Genomic DNA, 17755 nt, shown 5'->3' with positions numbered 1-17755 from the left:
CACAAACAGAAGTCCACGAAATTCGATAAAGAGACCAGCAATGAAAAAAACTTCAAAAGTAGTCACTCGGACTGCCGATTTGGTAGTGGTTTAAAAATTTGTGGCACAAGTGACTTGGGAAATGGATGGGGAAAGTAAAATTAGTCAAATCAAGGTGGGTGAGCGTGCGCTTGGACGTTTTTTTTTTGTTGTTCCTACATGCTATGATGTCCTACATGTGGAAATTATTGTGCGACGACAAAATTACCGTAAATGCGTCGTTAATGGTGGTTAAATGGAACAATCATGCAGCGATTGTAGGTGGTCCCATGCGTTGAGGGGGGTTGACTGCTGGGAAGAATGGGTATATGTAACTAAGGTCGGTTTAAACTCCTTCCGCAAAAGACACACTGAAATCCGCAAACAACGCACTGAAATTGCATTTTAATATTTTGTTTTCCAATTCCATTGGTTAGAAGGTGACGTGATTCCTAGTAACCGTTGCGTTGTTTTGGTGAAAATTGTAGTACAAGAAGAATGGTTGAGACGAACAAATATTAAACAAGCAGCTTAAGACTGTACAGAATTTTGCACGGGCTCTGCCATAACAAAGAGATTTTACATTCCGTTCAGCTGAAATTAGTCGCACATCCAGCAGCATATAATTTTACGAAGCTGACCTTTTCCACAGCCAGGGCTCACGTCAGAGACTCAATTATTTCCAACAAACCACGACGGAATCCCTAAACAGTGACCTTATTTCGAAGAGCCCGCCTCAGGAAACCAACAAAAATAACGCTCCCCAAAAATGACCACTCTGTACAACAGCAGTCATGAAGCGGAGATTGGAGCGACGGTACCTACAAATCGCTACTTCACACGAAACGTGACTCCTGTCCGTATTAAAATCATACCAATGAAAGCAAAAAAAAAATCAGTCTTGCTACCAAAATAAGCTCCACAAAGAACCCAATCTCCGCAGCCAAGAGAGAAAGCCTTATTCAATTACCACTCGCGCTGGACAAGGCCTTAATTTAACGGACAATCTAAATATTTGTTTGGTTTCCTCTTCGCTTCCTCCCGCAGGCCAAGCGAAAAAAAGCTCTTGTCTTTTTCGAGTGTCATCCCCCTTCCCCTGCATTGCACTGGCTACGGGGTCCATTCGCACATTGCGCACGTGGAGGGCCACCTATTAAAGATGAGCTTCTACGGTAGTCCTGCATAGAAAAACAATGCTAAGAAGTTCGCCGGTGATGGAAGGAGCAGCGAAAAAAATTAATTGAAAATGCTTCTTACCCAAATACACACTTGCTCGTGCTCGTCGTAGCGCAGTTGTTAGACCGGGGGAGAGTCGAGACTGGATGCTGCACGACGTGACGCGACGCTCTCGGGATGATGGTAATGATGTGGATGACTTGGCGGAAATTTGCACTCTCCGACCCATCCGACTAGCGCTTACCATCAGCACTGGCCATGTTTACAGGTTTTTCGGAGCTTTAGTTCCAGAAGAAATGGGACTCCCTCTCTAGAAACCCAATTAGGTCTGCTTTTTTTGCAGCAGGACGAGTGCAAGATTACCGGAGACACGGTGGTGGTTAGCCTAGTTTCAGGGGCATATTTCCACCGCGAAACAGAAGCGTATAAACAAAATGTTGAACCGGTGGCTAATTAGTTCTTATGCACGTTCTACTATATTTTATGTTTCGAAGAAAATTGCCCATGGAGGTAGGGAAATTTGCTAGGGAACGAATGCATTAGAAAAGTCATTTTGGACCTCAGCACCTGCCATTAGATACCGTAAAAATTAACCTATTTTCATTCTTATCCCTTCAGATTTTCCTCGAGTTGAAATCGGCCCGGAGAATCCATTGAGCGTAGAGCGTGACCAGACTGCCAAGCTGGAGTGCAACGTCGATGCCAAACCGAAACCGGAACGTGTGCAATGGACCCGCAATGGTCGTTTCATTTCGTCCCACCCAGTGCACACCATTCACCGTGTATCGCTTCAGGACGCCGGAAAGTATGCCTGTTCCGCCGACAACGGGTTGGGTAAATCCGGGGAGCAGGAAATCATGCTGAATGTCCTTTACCCACCGATCGTGCAGATAGAATCCAAGACCAAAGAAGCCGAGGAGAAGGAAACCGTACAGATCAAGTGTAACGTTACGGCGAATCCTCCTCCAGTTACAATCGAATGGCTGAAGGAAGGTGATATGGACTTTAGGAGAAATGGAGACACTCTTAGCTTGCGGGACGTTCGGGCTGAGGATGCTGGAACCTACATCTGCCGGGGTATTAACATAATGAAACCATACGGAGGAAAGACCCTAGAGCGAGAAGGCAATGCTTCGATTGCGCTGTTGGTTCGTCACCGTCCAGGTCAATCAGTGATCACTCCGGAGAAGCCGGTAGTTCATGTTGGTAACAGCGTTAGCTTAATGTGCAAGGCTGATCCTCCAGGTTGGCCACTAGCCCAGTACCGCTGGTATCGCGACGTTGGAGGTGAAGTTTCAACCACGGTGATTGCGCAAGGAGCTCAGTACCTTATTCCGAAAGCTGGTCTACAAAGTGAAGGCAAATACTACTGTCATGCTGGAAATGATCTAGGAAACGGTGGAATGGCTAGTGCGGTGCTGGAAGTGCATCAACCACCGCAATTCCTAGCTAAACTGCAATCAAACATGATTCGTCGGGCTGGAGAATCCGAGTTCACTGTTACGTGCAGTGCCAAGGGAAAACCAGAACCTTCGATCACCTGGCTGAAGGACGATATCGAAATCACTCCGGATCTGCACATGTTTGAAGTTAAAACCAATGTCGATAAAGGTCCCAACGGTATGGTCACTGTTCAAAGCATGCTGAAATTTGTCGGAAAAGTTCGAACAAATGGAAACGATCTGATGCCCGGAGATCGTGGCCAGTACACTTGCTTGTACGAAAATGAAGTCAACAAGGCCAATTCTACTATGCATCTGAAGATCGAACACGAACCCATTGTTCTACATCAGTACAACAAGGTTGCCAACGATATCAGGGAAACCGCCGAAGTTGTGTGCAAGGTTCAATCATACCCCAAACCGGAATTCCAATGGCAGTTCGGAACCAATCCTGCTCCAATTAACAACAATGATCACTACGAAATCAGTGCAACATCGGACAGCAACGATGTCTACACTAGCATCCTGAAGATCAACAACCTACGGCATCAAGACTACGGAGATTACCATTGCCGCGTTTCCAATGTTCTTAATACCATTCACGTACCGATTCGCCTTCAGCCCAAGGGATCTCCGGAGAAGCCAACAAAACTGAAACATGTGGAACTCGGTCCTAACTTTGTTGTCCTGTCCTGGACTCCTGGGTTTGACGGAGGTCTCAGCAATACAAAATACTTTGTGTCCTACCGCAAGATCGTGATCCCGAATGAAAGCTTGGTAACCGACGATTGTGCTGCAGTTGCTGCCAATGGTGCCGAATGGATGGAATTCGACTGCCGGCGGGAAGTTCCATGCACCATTACTCCTCTCGATCACCATCAGAGCTACATGTTTAAAGTGAAGGCCCTGAACACTAAGGGGGTATCCGAGCATTCAAATGAAATCACCGCTACCACGAAGGTTGAAAAGGTTCCCATTCCTCTGCATGCTTCGTTCGATCCGGAAACTCGCCTCTTGGCGTTGAACATTGGAGTCACTTGTCTATCGATGATCGCAATTGTGGAATCGGTTATCTATGGCGACACTCCCATGGCGGCTTGGCATATTATAGAAACCATCGAGCTGGATGTGAATGGCCATGAACCGACTTATAAGGAGAGCAAAATTGAACATTTCGTAGCTAACCGGAGAAATAACGGACGATCGCTTGGAACGGCACTGGAAGACATTCCCATGCCGGCTTTGGATGATGAGCTGAATCCGAGAGTGCGCGTCAAACTTTGCCTGAAGATCAATCACGAGTACTGTGGAGAATATGTCGAAGCTGACAGTAAGTACTTTCCGTGTCATATCCAATGATGCAAAATAATTTCATGATTCATCTCTTCTTTCAGTTGGTCCCTCGCTCATCACGGAAGCGTCGTTTGTGGAACTCCCGACGTTGATTGCAATTGTAGTATCCTGCATCGTTGCCGGTTTGTTCGCCGTGTTGCTACTGATGTTCTGCCGATGCAAGCGTAAACAGTCCAAGGAATCGGCCAAGGCCAAGGAGTACGACATTGATTCCATCCACCCGTCAATTGTGGCTCAGCAAAATCAGGCTCCACCGCCGTACTACTCCGCAAGCAGCTTGGAAAACAAAGCTTTGGAACATTCGATGGACCTGGCCATGGACCAGAACCAAGCGCTGTACGCTAGTCAGCAAACGTATGGCTATCATCAACAGAACGCGATGATGCCACAGGTGCCGCAGAATGATTGTGAGTATCTTCATCCCACAGCTTCCAATAATCGGTTGGAAATAATTTCGATTATTTTTAATAGGGTCCAACATGGGTTACGTTGAGAACTCGTACTCTAACTCTAACAACGGTGGAAGCGTCAACTCACAGGACTCGATCTGGCAGCTGAAGATGTCGGCCGCGGCTTCCAATTCGGCAAACATGATTCCCCAGCACAACTACATGGATCAGCCGCTGCAGCAGAACTACGGATACGATCCGATGACCCATGGTGGCTACGGAGCAGTTGACGATTATGCTCCGTACCCGCACCTGATGACCACGGCCAGTCAGCATGGAGGCGACGACTATCACCCGAACATGAGAAATAGCCAGAACCCATCGCGTCAGGACTACTGCAGCGATCCGTACGCTTCCGTGCACAAGCCGAAGAAGAGGATGGACCAGCATATGGGTGAGTGTGATTTGCGGTTTTCGTTGCATAAATAGATCCGGAAGGGAACTTTTTGAAATCATGCACTTATTATTTATTAGGGTTTCACACTAACGGCGCCGGTGGTGCAGTGGTAAGCGTGATTACCTCTCACCCCAGCAGGCCTGGGTTCAATCCCAGTCGGCGCCGTTATGTTTTGTCATTTCAACCTTTTAATTTTTTGAACTTTTGTTTCCATTTGACCTTTTTCCCATTTCGTCCTTATGTCGATTTAACCGTTTTCATCCTTGGTTTTTTTTCAACATTTGTCTTTTTGACCATTTGTGCGGAAAACATGTCGATGAAAAAAATATAAAAAAATTCCATTCGATTCCATCGAACTTTTGGCTATTTGATGTTTACCCATTTGATTTTTATTTAAGTTTTTATTCATTCAGCTTTTTGTGCATTTCGATGTTTTGTCCATTCGACATTTGTTCTTTTTTTTCATCGGACCTTTTGTCCTTTCATCTTTTTTTTCCCATTAGACTTTAAAATACAAGATGAACTAGCCAATGAGCTAAAAATCTCCCTAATAATGTTAAAAAAATAAACTTTTAGTCTCTTCTTCGATCTTTCGTTCGTTCGACCTTTTGCCCCACCCCCTTACTTTCATTCGACCTTTTATCTTTTCAACGTCACGTCATTGGGACGATACTAATGGATATTTTTGGTCGTTATTGAAAATTTAGTCGATTGCTGAATTTATGTATGGGCCCAAATTAGGGACACTTAGGCCGACATTACATACATTCCCCTATATGATATGTTTGTTAACGTCTCATCTTTTATATCAAAAATGGATTCCGTCACGTGTAAAATTAGTTATTTCTAAGTGTGTACCTGGTCTTCCATTGCACGGATTGGTAGAGTACATTCACTGCAGCTGTCTGGGCGACCCATTTTAAATATACAACGAAGGTACAAGAATACACACAAAGTAGGATAAGTGGGATACAACATGCTGTAGTCAACACTAAAATCACCAATCACCACACCATTTAACTTTTTCGAGTTTCCAAATCAATTTAGTGATTGATATTGTGGGTTATTGGTTTCGATTCACAGTGGCTTATCAAGAATTACCGTTAAACCATATACGACATAACATTGAGTTAAGCAAACACCAGTTGTTGAGCATATTTTCGGCAAATCGTTAACCGTTAATCAACGGCGTTAATTTTATGTTAACGAATTAACATTTCCGTTAAATATAAGAACCGTCGACGAATTGATTTTTTTTTCCTTTGGTTTGTTTTTTGCCGTCGATCTTGTTTTCCGTGCTGAGCACCAATGCTACCGACGTGCCAGAAAGGCAGCTCCCACACCTGGACCCTACCTATCGACCCATCAACTCATGAACCGGGGACCAACGGCTTTACTTCCCATCCGAAGAAAGGTGTGATCAGAGATGTTATGCCTCAGAACATCCCGGCGGCGCCGACTGGGATTGAACCCAGGCCTGCTGGGGTGAGAGGTAATCACGCTTACCACTACACCACCGGCGCCGTTGTCGACGAATTGATTAACAGTCGTTAAATGGTGGTTCGCTAAATCATGCGTTGAATTTTTGGTTATGGATGTGTATTCTATGATTAAATCTGAGATGCATATAGTATGTTATGCTCAATGGGGGAGTAAGATTTTGTGACAAGCACTGCATTAGCTATAGGGAAAACGTGATGGATGGGGAGGAAGAAGCTATTTTATTTTTTTCTCAATTTAACATGACATAATTCTGGTTCGGCCCCTAATGGGCGTTGAAAGATGGCAACTTCAATGAATGAGGTTATAGCTTCTCTGTTTGAAAAAACTGACAATAATTGTTTTTGGAAAGATAAATTCAAGAGTTCTAGTCAAACATGTGGAAAGAGCCAATGAGCCATATATAAACAATTATTTTAAACGTAGATTTCTCGAAGTGGATGGAGACTCATCCAGGCAAACCAACAGCAGCATTTGATGCCAATTACATACTGCTGCTGGTTTTCCTGGATGAGTCTCCATCCGTGAAAAATCGACGTTTTAAGTCTTTGTTTACATCATAGTCGGTGTTATACTAAGAGTCCTTTAAAGAAAAAATGCTGCGAACAATAAGTGCAAACGGCAAGAAACATCATGCGATCCAAAAATGAATTGAATGATGCAAATTTTGTGAAAACTAGTTTTCCTTGACTTATTTCTAGAACTCAACACTTTGATCCCGTTAAGTGCAGCTTTTGATCGAAACGTGTAATTCTACTTCTATATTTTCATTTGAGCAGCAACGAAAATTTGCTTTTGTTGCCGTTGTAAGCGAAAAAGTCGACAAAAGGGGTTGATAAATGAAGAATCATGGAACGCCAGAAATAACCACTTTCTTCTTGTTTTGAATTGAAGAAACCAATTTATTTTATTTTACTTTAAAATCAGTTTTTATGGAAGTAGTTTACATTGTTCAAACTGACAGGCAGTCTTCTTTACTAAGCTTCAAGACAAACGCATCATTCAGAAATTCGTTCACAGGTCCACCTATTCATTTCTTACTCATCGCTTCCTAAACTGGAAGAGACAGGCACCGGTCATCTAGCCACCATTCGTCACCCAGGAAATCCTCCGTCGCTGGTTTTACCTTACCTTACCAATCAGGCTAAGGCCTTGTTGTCTTCTGCTGTCCGAAGAAATCGTCTTCAGTCTACCCTATCCATGGCCACACGTCTCTCGCAACCCGGGAAGCCGAGCGATTTGCAGTTCCATGTTCCGAGTTTCCAATCGTAGTCCTTATTTCGTCGCGTAGATCTGTGCCGATTACTCCGATCCGTACTTCTTTCTTCGGCATTTGCAACTTTATATTTTTTCCAGGGTGGCTTGTTGGGCCTGCCCAAACTCTCTGTCTCGCCGGGGGACCACCGTGCACAGCTCTGTTTAGAGCCCACTAGGACGGTGATCAGCTACTCCTAACATAGAGAACAGACGCCGTTTTGAGCCTCACCTCCATGGTGAACAGACGCTCGGGTTTGGTGAAGGATTTCCTCTATCACCGTACTATGGTTTCCTCGCCAGTGTTTGCGCAAGCCATCATCACCGATTTCAATCTTCTTTAACGAACTGTTCGGGATTCGCTGAGCTTTGGCGCTGGTTCAATTTATTTCTGAAATATCTAACACAAGTAGAAATACGATAGCTTGCTCTTCCCTTGCTCTGGATCTTAAAAAAGAAATCCTTAACGAGAACCTAAACGTAGATTCCGGATGTGTTCAATCTAGTGCTTGCACCTCTGTCTGGGGAAAACTATGTCTGGAACAGACCGACGAGAAAGTGACTGTACACATCAGATCGGACGATCTAACTGGATGGTCAGTATTCGTAAGACAAAACGTTCCAGAAGATCCGGTGAACTTGGTAGCTGCTGTTCTCATAAATTTTGGGAAAACAGAAAATTACTGATTATTTTTTTCTGACTCTGAAAAACACTCGACACACTGAACTCGTCAAGATTGAGCCGTGTAAATTTATAGGTGATGTCGCAGAAAATTGTACTAATTGCACTCAGATAAAAGTAGTAGAATTTTACATGAAATCGTGTAATTTACAATAATTTTTGTGATTCACTTCATGTGCGCGATTTATTTCATAAAATTACACTAGAAATGGAATTACGTAAAGAGTTCTTCTGCTAGTGTTTAATCACGCTCAAATTAAAAATTTGTTTTTTGCAGTGTGGTGCTTGGTGGCAGAGAGCAAACTATTTTTTTTTCTTGATTTGTTTTCCGTCGATCTTGTTTTCTGTGCTGAGCACCAATGCTACCGACACCAGGGAGGCAGCTCCCACACCTGGACCCTACCTATCGATCCATTAACTCATGAACCGGGAACCAGTGATGGAATTCTCACCAAAATATCATTTTCGCTTGCGATACGTTTTCTCTTGGGAACTTTCCCTCACTAGTTTCACACTCCAATATTTCCTGAGCGAACTTTCTGGGATGAGAGAATGAGATATCGCGAACTTTTTTAACTCGAATCACCAACGTGAGGATACGAAAAATATCAGATCATTTTTTCTCTCTATCTCTTTACACCACATTCGTTCTTGAAAATTGCACTGCACATTTCACAAGGGAAAGATTATAGACAGAAAGCTATCCCGAGTAAATCAATACAATCTCTAAAGACTGATAAGTCTGGTACCTGGCTGTCTACTGGCGCCTGTTGTTTAAAGTAGCCGTTATCAGGATGATGTGAACAGTTTTGTGCAACTGATTGATTGGTGCATTGGTTTCTGGCAAAAAAATGAATGAATCAGCACAAGTGTCAACGCGACATTAACGTGGAACGGGGAGGGTAGTGTAAGATTTTGTGACTAGCAATTTTTATATTAAAACCGTTCCTCAGGATAGGGGGTTGCGGAAGGAGGAGCGCCTAATGTATCCTCATTTTCACGAAATACAGTTAATGCATGGCTCCTCTCATCACTAGTGTTCGTAATATCGTTCCTGTAAGCTCTTATGCAATAATTATATGCAGGGGGATGGTTGGGAATATAGGTGGTGGTGAACTTTTTCACTGTGCTATTACCAGTGCTGTAAATTCTCAAAATCATTTGAACATTTTTGATGAAAATTAGAAAAGTAGCTATTCGCTATCAAAGGGGACCTCCTCCGAATGGGTGATATCAGTTGCTTAGTCATTTGACGAAGGCATGGATCATTCTCATTTGAGAAACGCTATATATCATTCGATTGAGTGTAACCTACACACAAACGGAGCTCTGGTCGACATTCCGGCGAAAAAGCTAAGCCAACCCGACACCAACCTGACTTCTATCAAACCCCAACCCGATGTTGACCCGACATTGACCCGACATAAACCCAAAATTGACCCGACATTAACACGACATTGGGTCGACATCGACCTTAAATTAGCCTTACATTGATCCGACATCGGGTCGACTTGTCTGTTCGGGACCATTTTCCTGGATTTCTTCCATATTCCACTGTCGTATATCAAATGATACTGAGTGACTCAATTGACAGTGACAATGAGCTTCGAATGAGAAAGGGGCTCTTCAAATTATGGTCATGTGAGAATTCGTTTACACAATTCTGTGAATGGTTGTAGTGGTTCATCTTCAATCTAATGATATGAAAATTTACAGCACTGGTTACAAGTATCTATTATTAGCTGGTTGCATTGAGAACTAAAACTATAAATAAATCCGGAAAACTTTGAGATTAGGGCGTAATTTCTTTTGTAAACACACACTTAATTCGCCGATTTCTCGTGAATTAAAGTTCAATCTAAAAAACTAACAGACAGGTAGAGGAATGATTCATTTGGTATAGTATAGTTCGCTAGATTGTGCTTTGATTCGTGAGAAATCGCTGAATGACGTGTTTGTTTACAAAAGCAATTACGCCCAAATCTCAAAGTTCTCTGGAAATGGTATTTAATGTGAAGGATGCGAAAAATATCGGAGAGCGAGAAGAAAACAAACAGACACTCTCGCATGATCATCGCCTACCTTTACTCGCTGGAAAAAAAGAACAAAGCTGAGGGGATATTTGGTTGGTTCGAATCACGAGTACGTGTGAAATGATGTGAGATGGAGAGACGAAAGATCTTTCGCGATACGAAATGAAAATTTCTCTCGCTCTACGCTTTCATGAACTTTTTATCATCTCTCGTTCGCGAACTTTTTGTGAGAAGTTCCTTTGGAATTTATCTCTGCAATGAGCTGTGATAGAACTTTTTTTGAAAATGATTTTTCCAACACTGCCGGGAACCAACGGTTTCACTTCCCCTCGAAGAAAGACGTGATCAGAGATGTTATGCCTCAAAACATCCCGGTGGCGCCGACTGGTATTGAACCCAGGCCTGCTGGGGTGAGAAGTAATCACGCTTACTACTACACCACAGGCGCCGCTTGAAACTATGTTGTTATTTTTTACTGTAAATGATTCAATCGTTGCGAACAGTTCAACCAGTTTACAGTTATGTATTAACAGTGCGTGATCATTATAAATTCTTGAATAGGCATACCAACGGGTTCACACGGATTACAACTTTGTTCAAGCTGAATGTCAAATTAATTGTCAGTTTGTACCTAGGTTGAATTTTATTTTGATAGAAAATTCGAGTCATCCAGGCTTGCGTAATTACTTAAGTAACCAAGTAACAATTCAGCAGCCTTTTGGCTTTCACTCTGATTTATAATGGTTTTATCACGGCAATAAGTCAACTTTTAAGTTTAAATACAGCATTTAAAAGTGCAACACATTCAGACTTCAATGACGATGTGGTTTAGAAAATGAAATTAATGCATCCCTTCGTAAAACAGTTCTGTAAATCAATCATAGTGTTTGTTTATTGATATCACGACAAAATACTTCATAAAGGTGTTTAATCATTATAAAAGCAACTATAGAATCGGTTTCAAATGGGAACAAAAAGTAGAGTAGCACCTCGTTGCAATGATCGCACAACAAACCTAAGAACACAACTATCAAAAGATAAACGTTTAACGTTTTGACGTTGACGCTGACGCTGGAAAAAAGGCAACTTTGTCACCAATAATGCCGTCATAAAACGAAACTGCCAATACTCGCATAATTGTCCCATCTTTGCTAGATTTCCTATTCATATGGGACAGTTATGATTTTATGGACAGTAAACGAATCAAGCAAAATGGTTTCAGATAAAAACAATTAAGTCTTCAAATTATCTGCATTAAAACGCATTGTAAATTGTAGCATTAGTTCGCGATTTCATGAAAGCAAAACAGCTTTTTCACAAATGGTCTATGAAAAATTAATATTTAAACCACAGCCATGTTGCTATTATTCCATTTGTTTTACTACCTTCGATGTTTCACGCTGCGATGTTTTTTTTTTTTTTTTTCAAAGTAGGGTAGAGCACTACTTTGTCGTAATCGCCCATTTCCGTTCTTCTATCGGTCAGAAAAGATCAATAATATCAATGATTTCACCATGCATAAATCAATAATAGGTTTGTTCCGATGCGTTAGTTCATTAGCTACAACATAAATCCTGTTAGAGCGCATTGTATGAATAATTACGCTCATTGTTCTCAAAACAAAAGAAGCGCTTTTAGCGAATCCCCTTTTCTACGTTTATCCGTAGGAAGAAGAAAATCTAATGGCGTTTCAATGCGTTTGGACGGAATTGAAACTCGTAGAACGAATTTAGAATCAAGCAGCAGTATTAGATTTTAAACAATATCTCAACAATTTGTGACTCTTTATCACATCCAACGGTACGTATGGAAAGGTGAATAAATTTAAAAGTAATCTGTGAGAGAAATTTTCCATTTTTTTTTTTTTTGTTCAAACCCGTTTCAAAAAAAGGAGGTAAACCGGGGTTGTGCTTAGTAGGATGGAAATAAGATCAAAAACCTACCTTAATTTTTCTCATCAATCCATCAATAAGTTAAAAGAAATTACGAAAATCTTCAAATTATCTAGACGAAATGATTAATTTTTCAAATAATTGTTTTTTTTTTTAATAAAAAAATGGTATAATCAACTTATTCAGAAGGCGGGCTAATTTCGAAGCACATTTTATATTAGATTTAATATGGCACCTACAATTTGGTCATAATATGAGAACAGTTTTGATCATTTTGGTAACTACCTTATTTTATTGATGAGGAAATGTAGGAAGATTTTTGACCGATTCATTTTCGATCAGTTTTTTTTTTTGTGGCAATGGATTTGCCAAGATCGGATGATATTTATGAATTCCTTTTTATCTTGGGTTTCAAATGGTTATCAATGCTTTCATCATACAACCATTTTGAAACAAATCAATCTTGTAGTGCCTCAAAAATATACCCTTCAAAACCTTCTCCAGGATAGGCCAACTAGACTGATTCTAGTCTTAAAAAGGTTTAGGTGGATTCAATAAAAGCAAAGCTGTCTTGACCAGGGATTTATGAATGTTGTTTTGTAGTTGCCTTGTTAAAACGAAAAATGTTACTTGGGTAATTTAACATTCTGCCTTCCCATTTCCAGACTTTGTTGCCGAATCACCCTACCATGATGTCAGCGGGCTTCCAGACCCATACATGGAACAGGAAGAAGTCAAATCACCGGGCCCGAATCAGCACCTCTCGATGAGCTACGACGACGCCTTGGCACTGGAAAGCGGCTACTCGACTCCGAATTCGCGCAATCGACGTGTGATACACGAAATCGTCGTGTAGAACTGCTTGCCATAACAATGGATATGACCAGGACAATTAATAGGATTTTACAAGGACGCGCAACAAGGATACGCTCAGAAATGAATCGAATGCAAACGAAGCAATCACACATACACGCAGACACACACAATCATAAGCAAATTTTAAGCAACACACAGAGAATAGTTCAAATTTTATTTGTTTTAACGAAGAATAAAAGTACGGCAGCAGCTATCTGCTACGTAATTGTAGTTCAAAATGAATTATGATTGCGTTGCTACAAGCTACACGAGAGACAAAGGAGAAAATGAGAGTTTATATATTAAAAATAACGATCGTCTGGACGAACGGCTTCAGCCCAAGGGCTTTATTTGATCTCAAATAACTCTTTCTGGTAAGTTTGCATTTGATGAATTGATGGCTTTATCATTTGGTTTTAATACATTCCTCGATATTCGTTACAGAGGCAATCGCTGGATGGTGCGGCCAAACTGTGATTGTAAATATAACCGTAAGCCTAAATAAGTTGAGCTCCAGTTATTTTTAAATCGTGCACTGTTTTACGAAATGAAGAAATCAAACATCGATCTAGGGAAATTCTCAATTAAATCGACACTACCATGAGTAATCTCACACTAGAAGTGGGCGGAGTGGTTCCTTTTCTGAATGTAGTACCGAATGTGCCATTTACTGTTTGTGTCGAAATCTCAATTGGAAACGTGTACTCAAAAGTGAAACCGGAAGCAATCAGATCAAAACAATGACCACTTTGCTTGGAAATTAGAATTTTCCTCTCTGAGTGAGGAAATAATATGAGATTAAGGGAAAATATGTCTGCTACATGATACTTAACGTTAGACATAATTCGTCAAAGTCGACTAGTATATCGAAATGAGAAGGTTTATATAGTATATTTTAAGGCAAAATGGTGCCATTCATAATTCATTTCGACTGGTTGCACACTATCAAAGTGGAGCCTCGTCCCACTCGAAATGAGTTCTGATGAATCTTCCACCTGAAACTAGGAATACGAAGGCGTGACACATGACAATAATATAAATCTGTAATTCAAGTGTCTTCAGAAAATTGCACCAAAAGTTTGAGAATTGCAAATCCATAAAAAATCCTCGCTGCCAAACTTTCAAATTTTACAACAAACAATATGGCAGCGATTTATTATAGTTAGCTCTCAAAGAAATCAACAGAAAGAAATTTCCATTTAGCAGTGCGGGGGATACCTAAATACTTGATTTGCTTTTATAATCAACCGATCCAATTTGCAAGTTTTAAACTTTGGCTATGATTTGCACTATCTTCAGCAACCATTGAAGGGAAAAAGAACTTTTTGTTCGTCTCAATCGTTGAAATTTTCCAGTGCGGTGCTGTAAGAAGTTCAGCCCAAAAGTGGCACAAGCATTTCTTCTAAAGAATGTTGCCTGTGTGTCACTTTTCAGCGATAAATACGTCCTCCCTGAATTGTTTCTTCAGTGTACTACACACTTTAAACTCCTCACGTTTGTGAGATTAATGCAAACTTGTAAAATGTAAATTTCCTTTTTTCTGTCAGCTTCCCTTAACTTTTACTTTTTCCTCCGTAGTTTTTAAATATGTTCGTATTTTTTCTTCTTTCTTTCGTTTATAAGTTAGTGACTATCATTATACATACACACCCCGATAAGGATAGGAAAGCGCTAGGCGAGAAATGAGTAATTAAAAACTTGTACATACCGAACACCGAGCGAAGGCAAAACAAAGTTGAGTTTCCATGTTGTGTTTCTGTGAAATGGTAGAGAAGTGTTGCAGTTACAGTTGCATAATTTTCCATCCCCGCTGTAAACACCATTCTCCATTTAAAACTCAACAGGCACTAAATTAAAGGGCTAATCGTTTCTGGAGCGACAGGGACAAACGCGAGCCATTCCAGGAATGAGCAAGCGACAAACGACTTGTGCAGTGGTGGATGGAGGGAATGTAACTCTGTTATGTATTCAGGCTCTCAGTAAAAAAAAAAAGTTACAACGGTGGAGCAAGTTCTTCAACATTAGCAAAAAAAAAAGTTAGTTAATGAAAGCATACAAAACAACAACGAAGGAACGAGTATCTCATAATCAATTAGCGGAAACTTTGGCTCAAATCCAACATAGTAAACGGCAATGGCAGAACGAGTATTCATAGTGGAGCGAATATGATCTTATAATCGGAACCTGGATTTAACCGTTAGTGCTTCCTGACGGTTCAATGGAAAATCCGTGCAGCGAAAGTGTTGTGTAAATATTGACTGAAATTATTTTTTATTGCTATTCGCGGATCTACTTATGAAAGTACGATTTGTAAGTAAATTAGTTGGTAGGAGAACATTTTCGAAGGAAATATAATTTTATTTTTAATATAAACTGTGCTGTGTAACTTTGCTATCCGAAAAACTCCATGATTAAGGACCAAACAATAACAGGTAGGGCTTCATGCCACGTACAACTGTAATGCCCAAGAACCAGTTGCCATAAATAACTTCGTTGGTACGAAGGTTGAATTGAACTGATTCTTTGACATAAATAGTAACACCGCCAGTGTGTCTAGAATGTGATAAACTAACAGCAACAATATATCCCGGAATACCATACTGATCAAAAGCTTCAGTTTCTTCAATATGTGTTTCAGATAATAAAACTAAAAGAGGACGTTTTTCCTCAACAATCTGACGTAATGCTACGTAGTTTGTTGACAACCCCGCAATGTCTTCATTTTGACTTTTTAAGTAGTCAATGAAGACATCGGAGGAATACTGATCGCTCAGTACTGATTAACCAATCGTCCATTTTCAATGTTGGCACCTAAGTGGGATCAACAGCAGTAGTAGTTGGGAATGTTAATTATATATTTCGATTTAAAGATGAGACGAGACAACATTTGAAGGGAGGCAGCGAAACTGGAAATGCTTCGAAGCTTTAAAAGTCGTCACGGCCAATGAGACTAACTCAGAGAGAGAGAGAGAGAGGGAGAGCAACTTTTACTAAAGCAAAGAGTGTGCGTTTGACTTGCACTGTCGCATTAATGGCCCTTCGCTCATTTTCAACTTCTATTCAATTTTCCTACTGCCGTACTCTAACCTACCCTCTTCTAAGATCATTCTCTAGCTAATAAATTAGGTATCACACTAAAGCTTCATGTTAGATAGCATTTCCAACCAACTCTGAACTTTTACTAAGTTGTAGGGGAAATGGATGTAATGTCGGTTTAAATGTCCCTAATGTGGGCCCATACATACATTCAACAATCGACTAAATTTTCAATAGCAACCAAAAATCTCCATTAGTACCATCCCAATGACGCGTTTATCTAGATAAAATTGATTAATAGCAGATTTTTAGCGATTGGCCCAATCTTAGATCCATAGGCCAACATTAGAGGCATTTCCTATATGATAAATTTTGAGTGAACTGCGTTTTTAGAAATTTCTCATGCAACTGAGCTAAAGTGACTCTCTCTCTCTCTCTCTGAAATAGCTTGAACGGCCGTGTGCCCAACTGTGCATATCGGTAGGCGCTTATTTTTCTCTTACATGGATATGTCGATTAACCGTAGAATAAGCACATAGCCGAGCAGTAGCCGGCGCCGGTGGTGTATATGGTAAGCGTGACTGCTTTCTCACCCCAATGGGTCTGGGTTCAATCCTAGCCGAGGTCGGTGGGATTTTTCTGAGGCATAAAAATCTCTGGTCACGTCTTTCTTCGGAAGGGAAGTAAAGCCGTTGGTCCCGGCCGTGTTGAGCTTGAATGGGTGCGATATCCTACGCAGGTGTGGAGCCTTCTTCCTGCACAGTCGATTGCCGTCAATGGATGCCAATCGATGTCCATCGGTGATTGATACTAGATTGCGGAACAGGGACCGACGTAAAATAAAGAAGAAGAAGAAGAAGAAGACCTTAATAGTGACGATTCAAACCCACAAGTATTTCGCACCCTCACCCCCTGTATTATATTAAAAAAAAATATTTAAAAAAAAACATGTTTTATGACAAACGAATGGTAGTACGTGTGGGTTTTTTTTTCAATGTTTGTTTTCAAGATGAATAGAAATAATTTCATGTTTTAGGATTAATTAAATATTTGTATCGTAAACCACTCCCTTTTCCCATCCAAATAATTGTAAATCTCCACTAACCTCGAAACAACCGCGAGTACTTGGTCCAGTTCCTTTAACTTAAATATAAGACAGTAATAATGTATAACGAAAATGATAACTCGGCTCTGTAAAGTTTATTCGATTGAGCCTGTACAAATAAAGTAATTATTAAAAAAAAAACGAATGGCAACTACCCTGGTTGGTAGGTACAGACCAATTCCACGCCAAATCGGTCAGTCACCAAACTTGACTATCTTCGATCTGGATGATACTTGGCACATATTTTCAGTATGATAGACCAAGTATTTTCCGCAGGAGAGGAGACCCTTTGGACTCAAGAGTAATTTTTGAAAAGAGCCTATGTGTTTTTGCACACATACTTTAAAAAAATATAGTTCGAAAACAGTTGGTTGTAGAAAAAAATTTACTAAGAAGGAGTTGTAGGAAACTAATAAGGCTTTGTAAAAAAATATACACGGATTTGTTTTTTCGTTTGTTTTCAAAAAATAATAAAAATAAACCTTAAAATTCAAATAACCAAAAAAACATATTTTTGATTTTTTTAATATTTTTTTAATAAAAACTTGAATAGAAAGCAGAAG

At 40.6% G+C, this 17755-nt stretch overlaps 1 protein-coding gene across 1 annotated transcript in view; it reads left to right on the top strand.

Moving 5' to 3' along the window:
* The window catches only part of LOC135697836 (hemicentin-1-like), a 222064-nt gene extending 207103 nt beyond the window's left edge, over positions 1 to 14961 (top strand). Inside the window, exons 5-9 of the mRNA XM_065217681.1 lie at positions 1813 to 3966; positions 4031 to 4396; positions 4461 to 4832; positions 12862 to 13425; positions 13496 to 14961. Coding sequence (XP_065073753.1) covers positions 1813 to 3966; positions 4031 to 4396; positions 4461 to 4832; positions 12862 to 13052 — 3083 coding nt within the window. The 3' untranslated portion in view covers positions 13053 to 13425; positions 13496 to 14961. The remainder of the gene's footprint in view (positions 1 to 1812; positions 3967 to 4030; positions 4397 to 4460; positions 4833 to 12861; positions 13426 to 13495) is intronic.
* Positions 14962 to 17755: the final 2794 nt, after the last annotated feature.

The sequence above is a fragment of the Ochlerotatus camptorhynchus genome, unplaced genomic scaffold (assembly GCF_037179485.1).
Source record: "Ochlerotatus camptorhynchus isolate MF236.1 unplaced genomic scaffold, CSIRO-AGI_Acam_v1.1 ptg000078l, whole genome shotgun sequence".
Lineage (NCBI taxonomy): Eukaryota > Metazoa > Arthropoda > Insecta > Diptera > Culicidae > Ochlerotatus > Ochlerotatus camptorhynchus.
This window is presented reverse-complemented; position numbering and strand designations above follow the sequence as displayed.